We start from the raw sequence: 18,516 nt of genomic DNA on the forward strand, positions 1-18,516 counted from the left end.
TTTCATGGGTCAGCTGAGTTCTTGCTGAGCTATGAACACTGTGGGAGCCAAGGGAAGCGCAGTGCCTTGTCTCTTGGACAGGCAGGATATTTCAGCTCCCACAGAAAGCTCTATAAGCTTTCTTAGCCTTGAATTTGAGAAAAAATTATTTAATGCAACATCCCTTTTAAAAGATTGCTGGTTCTTGCCTGTAGCATTTTGTTTTCGAACATAATTGTTGCATGCATACAGTGTTCCAACATGTTTAAAGCTCCTTGATGGGTTGTGCAATCCAGACTGATTGATTTCAACATAAGTGACAAAATTTGCCTATCAGATTAAGCTATAATTTGAATAAGGTGGAGAAAAATATCAAAACCTATGCCTTTCGGAGTTGCTCTTTTAAGCCAAAAGATAGTGTGGAAATGGTTAGTGTTGTACTTTATGTTCCTTTGGGTTCTGATTTTTAGTTTGCTTACCGTGTAGAAGACGAGTCTGTGGCAGGAACAGTGGATTGTAGGTTGCTTTAACTTGAGGAGGAAAATAAAATAACTGCTTTGAAAAGTTAATTTCAGAATAAACAAAGTTATTCCTAAAACCACATCTCAAGTCATCTTGGGAATCATTGAACAAAATGGCTCAAGACTGGTGGTTCTAGGTAAAGTAATTATACTTGAGGTGATGGTCTGGATTTAGGTGGATACTGCTAGGAAATAACTAAAACATAATTGTGTTGTGATAGGAGAAACAAATAGCAAGTCTGAGTCCTTTTCTTTCATGTTGCCCTATGTGTTGGGCCTTTCCATGGACAGGATAGTGGCTGATTTGCCTAGGAGGCTCTTTACTTTTTCATTGAAATATATTCAAAAGAACATGGATGTTTGCTTTTCAAATTCCCCACTGTGGTGCCCCTGACCAGTGCTTTTGGCTTGTCATGGGCATCCCTAATGCACAGTGTCATCAGGCTCCTGCCAGCAACATTATGCAGCCCTGATGTGGCATGTGCCAGGATTGAGTATTTGAAGTGCTTGATGTGACAAGTCCTGCTGTTGGAACCACTAGGAGTATTGAAATGGTACCAAAACTAAAAGTAGTAATGAAACGCATATTTTAAACTAAGCTGCACTGTAGTTAAGACAGAAATAAACTCACAATAATTTATTTGTTGTTTGCTGCTGTATCTTGTTGGATTTTTTTAATAGTAATAACTGAATGCAGTGGTTATCCTTACTGTGATTATTAAAGGAATGCGATATCTTTTTGCACTAAATAAGCAAATAAATGTAATGCAAAAGATTACCAATTTTTACTGCTTTCCCCAGGCACAGAAAAAAATTAGTGGAAGGGGTTTTTTTCAGGGATTAACTGATGAACTTTTTCTTTCTTACCAGCTGTCTCTCAGTACTTGACTGCTTTATTTCTCCCTTTTCAGTATCTAGTGATGGACTACTATGTCGGTGGTGACTTACTGACACTTCTCAGTAAGTTTGAAGACAAGCTTCCTGAAGATATGGCTAGGTTCTACATTGGTGAAATGGTGCTTGCTATACATTCCATACATGAGCTGCATTATGTGCACAGGTAAAATACCGTCTCACTTGGCAAAAAATACATGTATAGTTATATGAAGTTAATCCTAAAGTTATTGCTATGTATACACAGGCAAACTACTGTGGGTGCTTCTTTACTATATACTGTATAATAGCTGTATAAAGTATTATATTTTAAAATCAAGTTTTGGTGGATTGATATTAGAAGCAATGACATTTATCTGACTAACCTTTTACTATAGCTTTTATTTTTAATCAGACTTCTTGACTTATTCTCAGTTCACTTTAAGAATATTTATCTGCCTTGGTCCAATCCAACTGAGAAGTTTGAGGCAGTTTGGCTTCTCTGGAAATGTTTAGACATCCTGCAAAATTTATGCACAGTAAGCCCATGATAACATCAGTGCATCTATTTACCTGAGGTCATTCTCGAATGTTTTTTGTCATGAGTGGGCATGTGCCAGTCTAATTGTTTCTGCACACAGAATATACATCCTGGATCCATGCCTACCATCGCGTTAACTTAGGTTGTGTTCTGTAGTAGTTAAGAATATATAATATTCCTCATTCTCTGTCAGAGGAAAAAAGTCAGGAAGGTGGAGTACACCTTTTTTGCTTCTTTTTTGGCTTCCTCTTGGAGAACTGTTTTAGAGGAGCTGTGCGTAGTGCAAGGGACGCATTTGATAAATATTTTGTTTCGTTGTTGCAAGAGGGTTGACCAAGTGAGAATTTCTGTCCTCTTTCTTTTTTCAGATTTAACAACTGTGATATGTTAATGAGAAAGCAAAATTATGCTAATTCTGGAAACCTTTGCAGTTGTCTCTTTATGTGCTGGCTTTATAGCTTCACTTCAGTAAACAGAGAAGTTAGAAAATATGGAGTGTGAGAGTAGTGAGGTTTTTCAGTTAACTGAAGACTGCTTATGGCCATATGAGTAGGTTCATGATAGGTCATTGAAAGTCCCGACTCGGAAGTGTACTTCATCCTAGCATTGTATGTGACCTGGCAGGTACATCTTGGCCAGATCCATTTGCCTCTTCACATGTTTATATTTTAGTCTGTAAAATAAGGAGAGTTTTACTGTCTCTATTATGAAATTTATGGGTGAAAACCACTAGGTGAGGTGATTTTTATTTACAATTAACATTTCAAAGACACAGGGAATTCTCAGACTATAACACTTTGAACTCTTCTGTTTGGACTTCGATCCCTGTTTCAAAAATGAAAGAGAGAAAAGATACATGAACTCTGTAATACTGCAGTGGGAAAATGTGGACAATATGTGGGGATTTATAAAAGTTGTGGGCCTAGAGAAGTTCACCAGAGACACCATTGCGTCTGTTTCTGAGGAAGGTGGCCTGATGAACTGAGCAGCCACATCTTTGCATGGGACTGAATGAACGTCAGTTGTGGCAATGAATGGCTCTGAGGCCAGAATGTGGGCTTTGAATAGGAGATGTATGAATGCCCAAGAAATTACTGCTCGGCAACTGGAATGGATTAGGATGAAGCACGATTGCTCTGGAGAGGATTTCAAGGACCCCTTAAAGGCTTATATGACCTGTTAGCTGTAGATAGGATGCGGCGGGGCTCGGGGATGAGGCTTTAAGCTTTTCTGCGCAGAAGCAGCGTTACCTTAGGCAAGCGAGATCTGCATGCGAAGCAGAAAAGCAGAGATGTGTTGGGCGAGATTGGCTCCTGCTTCGAATGGTGCTGTGAGCAGCATTCTTTAAAGAGGAAACAAAAAAACCTGATGTATGGTTGTACACAAGCTTCAATAGTCCTCTGCACCTCCTGAGCTTGACTTGTGGTTATGGGACTGTAAAGGAATGTTGACAATATCTGGAATGGAAATGTATGGAATAAGTTATACAATAGAAAATTACTCATGAGTTTATTGGGAAAGCATAGTGCGATTGTCTAATTTTCTGGGTTAGCACTTATTTTTCTGTATTGTGACAAGTAAGTATGCATTTAATTTATGTTGACAGGCATAGATTAGTTATGTCTTAATACTGCTGATGAGCAGCAGTAATAGTGAGATGTCAGTAATTAATTTCAAAGCATTAGCCTTTGGTTAAAAAGTGTTAATTCAATCTTGTGTTTGAAAAGTTTATCAGATTGGCAGGATTTGTGCACATATGAGGACCCTTTGTTAAACCTGTTGTGGTTTCTCCTAATTCTCCTCAAATGTGAAACTGTGGAATTCAGCACCTTAACAATCAGACATTATCATCTTCTACATCTATGTAGCAAGGTTTATTAGAGCATATTTTTTCCCTTGTTCCTAGTAATGCTAATCTCTTACTTAAAAATTAAACTGAAGCTATTGTACAATTTTTAAGTTTTTCAGCACATGTAGTGGCATTTTAAAAGAAATACAGGATTTTATGGTGCAATAAGACTGGTGGGTTTAAAGTAAAACACACGTGGTTTTATTTATTATTAATAGATAGTATTATTTGAATAAATACGATATAAAAAATCAACACATTGGTTTGGTTATATTTTTTGCTAGCTCAGATAACTGATACTATTTTAAAATGGTGTGATGATATGCTAGCGTGTGGGGAGCTGGCCCAAAGGGAAGGTGACTGGTATACGTTACCTTGGAAGACATGGATGTTCTCCTTTTTAGCCTGCAAAATTGGTGCATAACCGAGTTGGTTTTGCTCTCTGCACTTGCTTGTCTGTCTTCCTTTCTCACAACCTTCCCAACATATTGACTGGGTGCTCTTAAAACCATTTGGGATATTTTGACACTATTAATTAAAAAAAAGTATGTAACAGCATAGTATGTATCAGGACTGTCATATTAAGTTGTCTGGATGATTGACCTTTTACTGGTACTTTGTGTGACTTTGAGTACGAAGTAGTGAAATAAAATGTGGTTAATTGGTGGACTAGATTCAATTAACATGCTCTTTAGTAAATCCTATTTGGCTACCTTCCTGATATCAAAAAGAATATCAAGTAATGAGCTAGAATGAAATGGGAATCTCAGTTCCATGTCATTTAGTAGCTTAGCATGCTGTGTATTGTTTTATACGTAAGAATAGGAAGGACACAGTTTGATACTGAAGACTTTCTAATGTTACAGATCATGTTGAAATGGTATTGCCCTGATCCCAGAGCTGGGGGAATTCAGTGGTGTGTAGAGGAACTGCTGCAGGTACATGGGATGCAAAGGTCTTTAGATATCCATAGCAGCAAATGTCCTGTGCAGTAGCGTGTAGGAAGTCTTGAATAGCAAATGAAAAATACTGGCCAACAGAAATGCTGGACAAAATTGAGAGAAGCAGTAAAAAAAGCTTCCTAGATAAGAAGTTAAAAGTTAGCTGTAAGTCTTGACAAAAACGATGAGATTAAATTATTGACTTTTGTCTTATAGTTTTCTTGTCTCAAAAAAATATATTGTGATACATGTAATTTTTAAAGTATGTTGATGAGCTAAACTGCCTTTTACAGTCAGTGTGACTCACTATAATTGTTCTGCTTGGTTATTTGGCCATTCAGAGCTCAACTTCAATGAGCTTGAAAATCTGATGTAATCTAGGGCTTCAGTGTTGCAGGTAAAGTTTTAAGTTGGGCAGGAGGAAAGGGTCGTAAGTAGTGCAATAAGAAGAGTTTGCATCAGTGGGTATCCAACATAAAATTGTTATTCTGATGCAAGGTCAGTCCTGGCAAGCACAGCTAATACTATACATATAACCTGTTCACCTCTTTCTCTTGTAACAGGGACATAAAGCCTGATAATGTTCTTTTGGACATGAATGGCCACATACGACTGGCAGACTTTGGATCCTGTCTGAAAATGAGTGAAGATGGCACAGTATGTATGAAGTAAAATTTAATTGGGTCATTGGTAGTGGGACCTTTTAAGTGAGTTGCTGCTCTTAAAGCTGTCAGACATTGTCAATGTGCATCAGGCAGTTGATAGATTGTAAGCTTATTGACATGCTAAAAATTGAGGGAAGAGTATAACTCAGTGTACTTTAAAAAAAAAAAATTGACCCCTTCATTTCCTCGTTTTAAAGGCTGCTACCTTTTAAAGTTATCCTTTGCTACGTTTTTCTGTCTTTCACCTTTTCTCCTACTGGCCATTTGAGTTCTCATGAGATTTTTATGAACTGTCCAAAGACCCTTTGTTAAAAAAGGAGAGGAATTTGATATTATTTATACATTGGAATCACAGGTGAACAGGAACCTAGAAGCCATGGCAGGCTTGCAGCATGTCATCCAAAATGAGGACATAACTAAGTCCATCTAGAAATTAATCTGACTACTGCCATAAGAGACAGTTAAAAATGTTTCTATAAATACATGAGCAACGAAAGGAAGGCTAAAGAGAATCTCCATCCTTCATTGGATGCAGTGGGAAACATAGTGATAAAGGATGGGGAAAAGGGTGAGACTTTTCCCCAGGTCTGTGGGACTGGATAGGATTTACCCAAGGGTATTTAGGGACTTGACAGAGTTGCTCACCAAGCCACTTTCCATCATGTATCAGCAATCCTGGTCAACTGGGGAAGTCCCAGTTGACCCGAGGTTGGCAAATGTGATGCCCATCTAGAAGAAGGGCCAGAAGGAGGATCCGGGGAACTAAAGCTCTGTCAGTCTGACCTCAGTGCTGGGAATGTTATGGAGCAGAACATCCTGAGAGACATCACACAGCACATACAAGAAAACCATGTGAACAGGCCCGGTCAACATGGGTTTATGAAAGGCAGGTCCTGCTTGACCAACCTGATGTCCTTCTATGACAAGGTGACCCCCTTAGTGGATGGGGGAAAGGTTGTGGATATTATGTACCCAGAGTTTAGTAAAGCCTTCGACACCATTTCCTACAGCATTGTCCTGGAGAAACTGGCAGCTCATGGCTTGGACAGGCATTAGCTTTCCTGGGTAAAAAACTGGCTAGATGGCCAGATGAATGGAGTCAAATCCAGTTGGCAACTGGTCACAAGTGGTGTTCCCCAAGGGCTCAGTACTGGGGCCAGTTCTGTTTAATATCTTTATCAGTGATCTGCATGAGGGGACTGAGTGCACAAGGAGGAGCGGCTGAGGGAGCTGGGGCTGTTTAGCCTGGAGCAGGCTGAGGGGAGACCTTATCGCTCTCTGCAACTACCTGAAAGGAGGAAATGGCCTTAAGTTGAACCAGAGGAGTTTTAGACTGGACATTAGGGAGCTTCTTCGTCAAAAGGGTTGTCAGGCATTGGAACAGGCTGCCCAGGGAAGTGCTGGAGTCACCATCCCTGGAGGGGTTTAGAAGGCGTTTAGATGCGGCACTTAGGGATGTGGTTTAGAGGTGGACTTGGCAGTGTTAGGTTAATGGTTGGACTCGATGATCTTAAAGGTCCTTTCCAACCTGAATGATTCTATGATTCTGTAATGAGTAAGCAGGTTTTTTAATATGCTTTTTACAAATGAAACAGCAATATCATGGTAATTGGCTGTCTTGTGCACCAGATTGGATACACCCCTAAAAGCTAAATCACCTGTGATGTTTTTGTTTGTTTTGTCTAGTTTAGGCTGTTTCCAGGGGTGCCAGTCCTGCCAAGGTATGACATGCAACCGATTTTGGCACAAACCCAGTTGTTGGTGACATCCTGTAGTCATAAAATGCCTGCCAAGGATTTACCACACTAAAATGCAAAACAGGTTGGAAAGAGCCATTATAACTCCGTGAAACATGAGAACATATTCCCAGAGATTAGAGCTGCTCTGCCGCTGCCCTGGTGGTCAGAGCTTCCCTAACACTTGGGCACAGAGCAGTTCCCCACCTTACCCAGGTATTGCATCCAGTTGCACATCGTGCAGTGAGCATCAAACCAATTTCTGACATAATAAATATAGGATACTGCTTACAGGAGGACCTTGTTTTGTGATCTTTAAATTAAACTTGGCATAGGACTTGAACTCCCTACTTATTAATTTTTCATTTCATTTTCTGGCAGCCAATTACAATTTTAAGGTATAAACAGACAGAAAGGCAAAATATATTGTCCTCTAGTCTTTCTGCGTTGACAATAACGGTGATTATTTTGGATTCCCACTGTGTTCAGGGTAAAATGTATCGAATGATTTTATGCAGAAGTAGACGGAAACTTAATCTTTGCAGTGGTTGTTACTTTCTTAATACTTTCCTTATTTTGTTGCTGTGATTTTATAAGTCCCTTCCAATAATCATGTCCTGGTGTCTCTATTTGTCAGAAATACTCATGTGTGAGTGAGCAGGGTACTGAGAGAATCCAAACACTTACAAGATTGTTTTTGCTTTATTTTTAAGGTACAGTCATCAGTAGCAGTGGGTACACCTGACTACATCTCCCCTGAGATACTGCAAGCGATGGAAGATGGAATGGGAAAATACGGGCCTGAGTGTGACTGGTGGTCACTGGGTGTCTGCATGTATGAAATGCTGTACGGCGAAACACCCTTTTATGCCGAATCATTAGTGGAAACCTATGGGAAGATTATGAATCATGAAGTGAGAGCTGTATTAAATCTTTATGTATTCACTGAGATTATGTTTACAGAGAAACTTGCCACTTAAAGATATTGAAGTGATGGTAGTTCTTTGCTTTTTCATGATGGTTTAGAATCATCGTGTTTACATTTTGTTGGTTCAGGTTTTAGGAACGTTTGCTTCTCTGAACTGCAGAAATTGAATTCTTTGTCAAATTGAAATTTTTCTCTAAATGCTGATGTAGTTCTTGTTGGAAAATCTAAGCAGTCATCATGAAATCAAAATGAAAACCAACTCTCATGTTAGGCCCATTGAAAGTTTCCTCTGGCCTGTGCAGGAGAAATGAACCAATGCATTATTTACACAGCTGTGCACATTTCTGTCACACTGATAACAGTACAAAAAAGGGAACAGGCAAGTCAACCAGTGTAGGCATGAGCTGCATGAAGTACATGGGGTCAGAGGGAGTTGCCTGGAGTGGAAGTGGTAGAAAAACATGAACTTGACCTGCATGAAGAACATGAAGTTGGGGATATGTCCAGGGTCAAAGTGCTAGAGAAGAGTTGGAGCTTCCGAATGCATTTCAAACATTAGTGACAATAAACCAGTTTATGGTGTCCTTTGAAGAGCTGTATCAGGAGGATGTGTTTGTGTGCATACTCAGGTATCCAGAAGCTGTTGCACAGAGTGTGTTGTGATGAGCACAGTTTACTGGTGCGTTCAGTGCTGTGCTCTCACAGGGATGCAGTGATGGATATGACGTGAAATCATCGCCAGAGCTAACACCCTTGCTGTGATGAATATAATCTCTCTCTTGCTTAAATTTCTTCAATAAACTAACTGGTTGCAAATGTAACCAGTTGAAACTCTGGCTACCTGCATCTTCAGCTACTTGGGAGGAAATTTGAAGCTTTTGTCCTGCAGAATTAATATTTGAATCTCATTTGGACACAAAATCAATATGATTTTATGTTTTTCAATTGAAGTTTTAAAGTTTAATTTCAGTTATGCTGATCTGGTCCCTAGTGATCTTATTTTATTTTATTAAACTTTAAAAGTTGTATTATAAAAAGATAGGTATATGCTATTGTCCTTTATTGGAAAAAAAAACCTTAAATATACAGTAGTAGTACTAGCAAGCTAAAATACAGAAAACTTTTCCTGATCTTTATCTAGAGTAATTTCAGATGTTTAGTGATAAGTACAGTGTTTAGTGATAAGTACAATTTTTAGATCTTCTGTTCGTTTGTGATATTATAAATCTTTGCTAAATGTAGATTATATTTTGGTAGGAAAAAGAGCTATTTAAACTATAAATTAGGAAAATACATCATTAAATATAACTTTTTGTAAAGAATTTACTACCATTGTGGGTTTTTAAGAGTTGAAACTGATAAATTCTCAAGGAGTACATCTTCAGGCTATCAGTGGATCTGTGACTAAGAATACCAGTGAGAGTCTGCTTTTATTATATGATATTTAATATATTGTAGTGTGTCAAAATTCCTCTATGTCTTTTAAAAAAAAATTTGCTTTTCCTAATAGAGTTACTGTAATTGAAGTTAGTTTCAAACAGATCTGTATTTAAAAAATTGAGAAATGATTACTTGTCTTAGAAGTCAATTTCCAGACAAAAAGTCTATCACTGAATGTATTGCATTGTGCTCTGCCACTGCTCGCTGGAACTAGAACAATGTTTGACTATGGATTTCCAGTTTTATTGGTGTAACTTAGCACATTCTTTTTGAAACTACTGTTGAAAGTTATGGAATTGATTCCTTCTCTAAAAATTTCTGTATTTGTTTTATTTTCTAGGAACGGTTTCAGTTTCCATCCCACGTTACAGATGTATCTGAAGAAGCAAAAGATCTTATTCAGCGACTTATCTGCAGTAGGGAGCGTAGACTGGGACAGAATGGAATAGAGGATTTTAAGTCTCATGCATTTTTTGAAGGACTTAATTGGGATAACATCCGAAACCTAGAAGCACCTTACATTCCAGAAGTTAGCAGTCCTTCTGACACCTCAAACTTTGATGTAGATGATGATGTATTAAGAAATCCAGTGAGTCTTTATTTTTAATTATTATTAATGCAAGTATGCAAACTTGCCGCACTATAAGGTAGTACTGAGAACTTATTTCAAAATAAATAATGAAATAGATGAAAAATAAGTCATTTCAAATGTGAAAAATTCAAGTTTTTCATCTCTTTGGCATTTTGGGTTATCGGAAATCATGATCTACTTTTCTAAATGGTAGCACTTGCTAAAATGGACTACTCTTACACTGTCAGTCAAAGTGAAAACATATTTAGGTGGGGAAAAAAACCCTTAGTTGCTCTTTTAGTTTACCTTTACAAGAAGCCAGTATTGGGATTTATTCACTTTCAAAAATGGGGAAAAAAAAAAAGTATCTTCAGAAATACATATATATTCTCCATGCAGCTTGCAGTCCCAGCTGTCCAGGGGAGAGAGCTCACCCTGCTCCTTCTCCACTCACTTGGGAACCAGGAGGTTGGTTTTTGGAGTGTGGACACAGGTGTTCCCCTCCTCCCAATTCTGTTGTGTAGTAGTTTACAAACTCAGGTCAGGAGGAGCAGAGGGCTTCTGTGGTAATTTGTTCATCAGCTTGTATTGCAGGAAATGAAGAGCTTTTGGCATGTTTTTTTTATTATGTATCTAACCGTAACTAGTATACTAAAACTAACAGCGTGCATTTTGGTGCCAGCTCACTCTTAATTAGGAGCTTGAAATTTCGAGTTTTCTTTTATTGTTTGCATTGTGCTTTGAAATGCTGCCCTTTCAAGTGCTGGTTCAAGAGGCTCCTAGATTCAGGTCATTACATTATGTGACCTAATCTGAAATGAAGTTCATCCAGGGACAATGGCAGGCTCTACAATGGAGCACAACTGCCAGTTGTCAGTTGTTATGCGCTGAGGGAAGCCCGTCTGTTAGCTGTCTTTCTTTTACTGTTGAGGCTAAATCAAATGTCTTCAGCTCTGTGTGGGTTCTCTTTCGGGTTTTCATGCGTGTTGTTTTCATGCAGGAAGTGTTGCCACCAAGTTCTCATTCAGGCTTTTCTGGATTGCATTTACCATTCGTTGGGTTTACATACACGACTGATAGGTAAGCAAAGGATATGTCGTTCATTAAACTTATTTCCCAAATGCAGCTAATTCTAGGAAAATCTCGTTTTTGTAAACATGTAGAAAGGTTGATATCCGTAGGTATACCTGTGGATAAACATGTATCCTTTTTTTTCCCCAAGTGTCTGAACATATTTTGATCATGCTTACCAAGATGAGATGCTTTTGGTTTTAATATTTCTATTTGAAATGAATGAAGTTTAAGGGACTACATGTGCTGCTTCCAATGGGGTATAAAGTTGCTGTTCCTGTATTGAGAGGCTGAGGGCAAGTCTTACCCGTATTGCATGTCTGCCAGGATTAGCTCATTGCTCCAAACTCCTGCAGGTAGGTTAAATTAACATAGATGGTTCTGAGCATGGTCAAAGTGCCTCACTTTGCACTTGTTTGAAATGGCTTCCACCTGACTTCAGAGATCCCTCAAACATATACTTGTCTCTGATCTTAAGGTTTTTCAGCACTGTTTGTTATTCCATTAATTTCCCTTTGGGGTTTGTTACCCCATGCAATACTGTTTCAGAAAGAAACAGTACACACGTCTCATCCTTTTCAGGTGAATCATGTGGCTTAACTTAAATCCATCTTTGTCACACTTTAAACTCTCCTTTTGGGTTTGTTTCTCAGCTCTCTCAGTGCAGTTACACTTACCTGCTTATTTCACTGCCAGGTTGTAGTAACCTTTGGCACAAGAGAATAAACTTTTTCAATCATTTAAACAGTTTGCAAAGTGAGTATACGTCTGCATGAGAAAAGTCCTGAATGCAGGTATCTTAATTCTACAGCCACATACACAGTAGCTAGGGAATAATAACTTTTATCTACCCTGACAGTTGTCTCACCAGTAACGATTACTGCACTAATTGTTCTTTTAAATTTAAGGTGTATATTTGCTGAAATCCCAGCATGTCAGTGCTATAGACTGCTGCGAATATTTATTAAAGTGTTCTAACTTATGTATTTGTTTTCAGCTCTTTATCTGATAGAGGCACTTTAAAGAGTGCGATGCAGTCTGACACTGTAACCAAAGATATGGATGTACAGCGTGACTTAAAGAACACTTCACAAATAGAAGGCTATGAAAAGAAAATACGGAAATTAGAGCAGGAAAAGCAGGATTTGAACAGAAAGCTGCAAGGTTAGTGGTTTATATTTCTTTGGATTCTTAGTTCTGCTCATTCAGAAGAATTGCAATGTATTTTATTGTAAACCTTTTCCTTTCTTTTCCTGTTTTAAGAATCTACACAGACAATGCAGAACCTCCAGGGTCCAGTGTGTGTTTCAGTAAATACAAGCCGTGATAAGGAGATTAAAAAATTAAATGAAGAAATTGAACGGTTGAAGAACAAATTAACAGGTAAGCCTCTGGCATGGTAATTAGAGTAATGCAATTTATTTTGCTACTGATAGTAACATTATGTACTGTGTTTCAATAATAAGTAAAATTAATGTTCTTGAGGTGCTGAAAAAAACAAAGGGTTATTTAAAGTCTCATTTAATATTAAGAGGCATTTTATTTTCTCCAGATGAACACTTAAATTTTTCTTCCACTTGGTTGGCCTGATAGCATATGCTAGCATGGGGAGTCTTGAGTACAATAAATTATGTGGATGGGTTGAATTAAATATTTTGTGATGTTTGTATCCCTAAAAATCTCAGAAGATCCTGTTCTCTTACTCCTCCTTTTTGGGGTGAGTATTGTTTTGCAGGGGTTTTACTTAGAGGCAGGTGTAAGAGACAGTGTGAAGAGAAAATGGGTTGCTCTTCAGTAACATAAGGGGATAGGTGGGGAATGTATAATAATAGTTTGCATTTAAATATTTCTGAGCTCCAGCTCCCTTTGTGTTTCTGTCTCATGATGCATTAATTAGGAAGCACTGAGCTTTGCAGAAAAACAAATACTGGCATCTGTCCTGAGAGAAGACTGACTCATCCATATCACTGAAAATCTGTTGCTTGACAAATACTAGTTTATCCATACAAACCTCCTGTTAGAATCTAATTTTTAGGTGAGAATCAGTGATTAACAAAATGGTAGTTTTGAATCCTAATGACTTGGCTGAGGTTTTTAGGCGCCTGTAGTATGTCATAAGTGAGTTCAGATGCTGAGTTGCTGATGCTGACTTTCTTTTCATGCGTATTGGCAACATACGCTTTTTGTAGGGGCATGCATTGCAAAAATCAGCTCAGTTCTCCTACAATAAATTATCCTTCTTGTGTATTCTGGAATTAGGTTTGAGTCAAAATAGCTAGATTAAGGTGCTGCTTGTGCAAATGGTTCAGATCTATTTAGCTCTTCAGCCAATGGTGTCCTGTTAATTACAAAAACTAGCAGTATGGTCTGGTTTAAAAAGAAGCACTGTTGGTTTGTATAGGATGGAAAGAGGTTTGCGCTGAAGTGAGAAAAAGAATAATACTTTAATCATTACGGCAGTGTTTGGGATCGCTGAATACATAGGTCCAATATCCTGTTCTGCCACAGAAATCAGTGGAACTTGAGGGTGGCAGTTGTTGCCTGTGCAATTTCATATTGATTTGTTTAAAGGCAGTCTTAAGTAAAACCACGTGGAGAATGGTAGTTCATTTTCTTACCAGCTCTAAGACTGAGCAGAAATATATAAAGGTTGTTAGTTTGTTGTACTTAAAGGTGATAATTTCAAATCAAATTTGTTTAAGTTTCTTAGAGAGTAAAGAGAGAACTACCAGGAGAACATACTGCCAGGAATACAGGCAGTTGTGTCTCCAGCCCGCCTTGTGCAAGATGGTATTTCCTTCTCAGATTGTTAGTTCCTACCTACTGTAGGAAATAAATAGTCCTTTCCTATCTTGCTGGACACACTTATGACTGTGTAGCCTTGCTTGTCATATAATGAAAACTAAATAGGAGACCAGTTGCTAGAACTGGAATCAGAACAACTCAGGTTTATTTCAGTGCTTTCAAGGGCTAGCGGTTGCATTCCTCCAAAACAAAGCAAAGCCCTGTGCTACGGCTTTTTCACCTAAAGTCATCATAGTCTTTGGGAGGATTACTTTAATAGACTAAGAAAATTGAATTTATTTGGAGATGTAAATGCCCCAAAATGACCTTAAACAGTCTAAAATGGTAAAAACATGAAAAATGTTGATTTTCCAAGCAAAGTGATGCCAGTTTGCTTGAGTAATGTTACTTGCTTTATTGCTGCAAATTTGGGACCAGTTACCTTAAATATATATTAATCTACAGATATAAGTAAACTGGAAGGACAGCTTGCAGATGCAGTGGCTTTTCGGCAAGAACATGAAGACTCTATACACAAGTTGAAAGGACTGGAAAAACAGTGCAGAGTACTGCGTCAAGAAAAGGAGGACCTCCACAAGGTATTGATCCAAAGATAGATACACTTAAAAAAGGTCATGTAAAGTAATTACAGAACAGTTTTGTTGCAAATTTTAGTGGTTTAAATGCTGCTTTTTAAAACTATACTGAGATGTTAGTGAACCTGTTGATTTCATTAGTGATACAGTAGTTTTATGAAATAGCACGCTTTCTGTTTTGCAAGTCAATAGGTATCTTATTTATCCACTAGATGGATGGTTTTAGTTTAACAATTCTCAGCTGTTTCAATATACACAGACCTATGGCTAGTCATCAGTCCTGTAGATACCAAAAAGCAGATATATATATATATATATATATATTAAAAAATATATATATCTTTATATATAGAGAGATATAATTAGTTAATAGAGCTACATCACTGCTCCAGCTTGAGCCCACTTACTCTTTGTAATACCGAAAGGTTAATTATTGCTTAAGGCTGAGGATGACTTTTATGTAATTGATGAGTTTATTTACCACTGTGTAAATTACATCTTTGTTTGCTTCCTAAAATGTAACAGTATCTTAGTTAGAGTCATCAAAATATTTTGCAGTAAAGTAAATAGGGGGATGCATATATTACATACAACTTCCAGTAATATCAAAAAATATTTTGATATCTGAATACAGACAGCTAGTTTTGGAAAAATTGTTTACGTGGCATTTGGATGGACCCAAAAGTAACCCATGGGCCAAGATCTCTTGGGTTTTTGTCCACTAGAATTTAGCAGTTTCTCTTCTGTCTCTTCTGGTAAGGGTTATTTACCAGAGCATATAAGTAGCAGAGAAGGTAAATCTGTTCCTCCTGTTTGAACACGTGTCTTTGGGAAGGTTAATGAATGCTCCCGCAACATTCCTACTAACGGCAGAATTGTTTAGAAGCCCTTTGGCCAGTACGCATTTATTCTGTTGACTAGTTCTGCTCTTTTTCTTGTTTGTTCTTATTTCATTTCCTACTCTCAAATGATTTTATGTAGAACATTCGATTTGTGTTTTCATCTTATTAATCTTTGTTGACTACTTGCTGTAAAGGAAGCAGCTTTTATACTTCAAATTAAAGTATTGGAGCTTCATAGTTTGTTGTAAGGAATCTTCCTCAGTTTTCTGAAGAATTTCACAAGATTTGCTGCAGTGTCTCAGTGCTGGTGCAATGTATTTGATGTCTCCGCTGAATATGCTATCTGCTAAAACATGCCTTTAAAAATGATTACTATTGTGGAGGTACATAATGGTAACCTGAAATTAAGCTATTTAGCCATGAGGTGGCCTTGTGTAGTCAGATTTATAAGAAAGACTCCTGAAACAGTAAAGGCACTCTTGGAGCTTACCCAGAAAACAAACAAACAAGCAAAAAAAACCCAACACCATTTGCTGTAAATTAAGTATTAGCAATAATATTTCAAAGTTCTGTGAGGTGGTTGAGCTTTCAGGTCATGCTTATGTAGGTCCACTTCTTTCTTCTTGCAAAGGATATATGGAATTCCAATTGCCTTTTTTTTTATTATTGTATTTTTCATTTTAACCAGCAACTTGTAGAAGCCTCAGAGAGATTAAAGACACAATCCAAAGAACTGCGGGATGCCCACCAGCAGAGGAAGCTGGCGGTGCAGGAGTTCTCTGAGCTCAGCGAGAGGATGGGAGACCTGCGGGCCCAAAAGCAGAAGCTGTCCCGGCAACTTCGCGACAAAGAAGAAGAGGTGGAAATGAGCATGCAGAAAATTGATGCAATGCGGCAGGACATCCGTAAATCGGAGAAGATCAGAAAAGAGGTAGCTTGATAAAATAGCTAACAATAACACGTTTTAGCTGCTGCTTATCCAGTATCTCATGTGTGACTGTATTGAAAAATTGGGACTGTTAATGATAGTTCACTTTGCCCATGTACCATGTATAAGAAATTACCCTCGTACATCTTCCGTATAGCTTTGCCTACAGATCACAAAATAGATCTTGGATTTTGTTTCTAAATGTTTTACTGATATATCAGAAAACAAACCAAGTCTTTTTTTTAATGTTTGTACTCAGGCTGATTTTAATCTGGAGGAAGTTATTCTTGCTATATGCCCAGTTCTTGTGTTTTAATTCTTGTAGACTCTGACTCAAAAGTCAGCTTGTAACCTAGAAAGCTTAATGTCTTACGTGTCTTAAGGTTGGAGTATTCTGACTTCTTTTTTTTTTCAACTGAATTTTTTTCTTCAGCTGGAGGGAGGAATAATGATACAGACTAAATAGGTGGTTTCATTCCTCTCTACTTAGTAATTGTAGAGAAAATCTGTAATATCTTTAAGCAAGTTAATTTCCAATTAGTATTCTAGGCAACTTATAGAATTACATAAGATGAAGTGGATAACCAGAAGAGGGCATAAGAAACAGCTGTTGTGGTTAACCTGGAGTATTTTAATCACTGAAAAGTCATCAAATTTTATGTGTTCTGTGGGTGAGGTGTAGAAGAGAAATTCAAGAGCCTTATAAACGTTGCTAGAAAACTTAAACCAGATTGAAGAGTAGTCAATGAAAACGTAGTAAGAGATGAAGTTTCTGAGATTTTTTATCCATGAATAAGAAGTAGTAGTTAACTGGGAAAGGCAAAGGTGTCTGTGCACCGTATTTGATGCGCAGGGCTGTGTCACCTCATCTCCAGAGCAGGGTGCAGCTGTCATTCAAGTGTTGTTCCTTATTCAGTTAAATATTTCCAAGCAGGGCTTTCTAATCATCCGGTCTTTGTTCTTACAAATGCCTCTGTTCTCCCTTTCCTAACAGCTGTATCAATCTTCTATTCAGAACATAGTCTATAAGTTCATTATCTTGGCCAACAATTCTAAACACGTTCCTTTGAAAAACAACTTTGCTAGTTGCATTTGAATACAGAAAAACAAATCTTACTCTTCCTGTCAGGTTTTAAAATTGTGCCACTACTGCTTGAATTACAACAGTTGCTTTACTTGCCACTAAAGTGTCTTTCTGATAAGCTTTTTGAATTCAATAAATGAATGATCAAGCTTATTTTGTTCTATAATTGCGAGGTGAAAGTGTTCAGTGTTCATATTTGGAGTACTTTGCAATAATTTGGCTCAAAGGTTGGGAGTTTTAAGCTGCCTAAGTAGATACTGAGGCATGGAGCTGACCTGTAAATGTGGCAGACAGACTTTGTTCTTGCACAGCTGCAATAACTTCCTAGTGCCATTTCCTTCTCTTAGCATTAATAAAAGCTGTGCAGCCATCCCTACATACACATGTTATAGTTCATATAAGTACAAAAATTCATATAGTAATTGTTATATTGTGTGACATGGATGCCTGAATCAATGAAAGCAAAGCAATTATAACATTCTGAAATAGTTGTTATAGTGGTGTAATGTAAAACAGAAATAAGGAAAACCTTGCTGCTCCTCTCTATGGAGGAAAGGAAATGAATAATACAGATAGCACTGTCTTGTGTTGAAATGTCTTACAATTACTCTTGTTGCAGCTGGAAGCCCAACTTGAAGAAGTTGTAGCAGAAGCATCAAAAGAACGCAAGCTTCGTGAGCACAGTGAGGTCTTCTCCAAGCAACTGGAAAATGAACTGGAAGCTCTAAAGGTTACATTTTTTTTGGCAATTTTTTACTCATGACACAGGAGCTGCAGTAGTTTTTCTTACTCAACTGTTGATACCTACGAGAGGCTAGAAACTACAGGATTACTAGAAGCCTGAACTAACCTGTTCAGATTTTTTTTCTTGAAGAGCTTTAATATCTCATTGGACACTAACATGTTGTAAATCCCCAGTTTATGAATTCTAAGCAGATACTAAACCAATATGATCCAAATTTATTATCTCTGCAACCTATTTGAACACCTTATTAGAGTCATATAATGAGAGGAGTCACAGGGCTTAATACGTGGAGGCAGGCACTTTTTAAATCTCACAGTGCCCAGATAAATTTTTTTCCAAAGTGCCACCAGTTTGACAATTCCAAGTTTAAATAATGTTCCCCAAATATAAAGATCATCGTCTTTTCCTGATGGTTTCTCTTC

General features: G+C 37.7%; 1 protein-coding gene across 16 annotated transcripts in view; it reads left to right on the forward strand.

Annotated features, from left to right (window-relative positions):
- The window catches only part of CDC42BPB (CDC42 binding protein kinase beta), a 95,118-nt gene that overhangs the window by 47,714 nt on the left and 28,888 nt on the right, over positions 1-18,516 (forward strand). For all 16 annotated transcript variants that reach the window (XM_065063412.1, XM_065063411.1, XM_065063415.1 and 13 more), the window contains exons 5-14: positions 1,412-1,560; positions 5,268-5,361; positions 7,819-8,019; positions 9,814-10,062; positions 11,045-11,124; positions 12,113-12,279; positions 12,379-12,498; positions 14,365-14,498; positions 16,026-16,268; positions 17,969-18,079. In XM_065063412.1, the coding sequence (XP_064919484.1) occupies positions 1,412-1,560; positions 5,268-5,361; positions 7,819-8,019; positions 9,814-10,062; positions 11,045-11,124; positions 12,113-12,279; positions 12,379-12,498; positions 14,365-14,498; positions 16,026-16,268; positions 17,969-18,079 (1,548 nt within the window). The remainder of the gene's footprint in view (positions 1-1,411; positions 1,561-5,267; positions 5,362-7,818; positions 8,020-9,813; positions 10,063-11,044; positions 11,125-12,112; positions 12,280-12,378; positions 12,499-14,364; positions 14,499-16,025; positions 16,269-17,968; positions 18,080-18,516) is intronic.

The sequence above is a fragment of the Columba livia genome, chromosome 5, assembly GCF_036013475.1.
Source record: "Columba livia isolate bColLiv1 breed racing homer chromosome 5, bColLiv1.pat.W.v2, whole genome shotgun sequence".
Lineage (NCBI taxonomy): Eukaryota > Metazoa > Chordata > Aves > Columbiformes > Columbidae > Columba > Columba livia.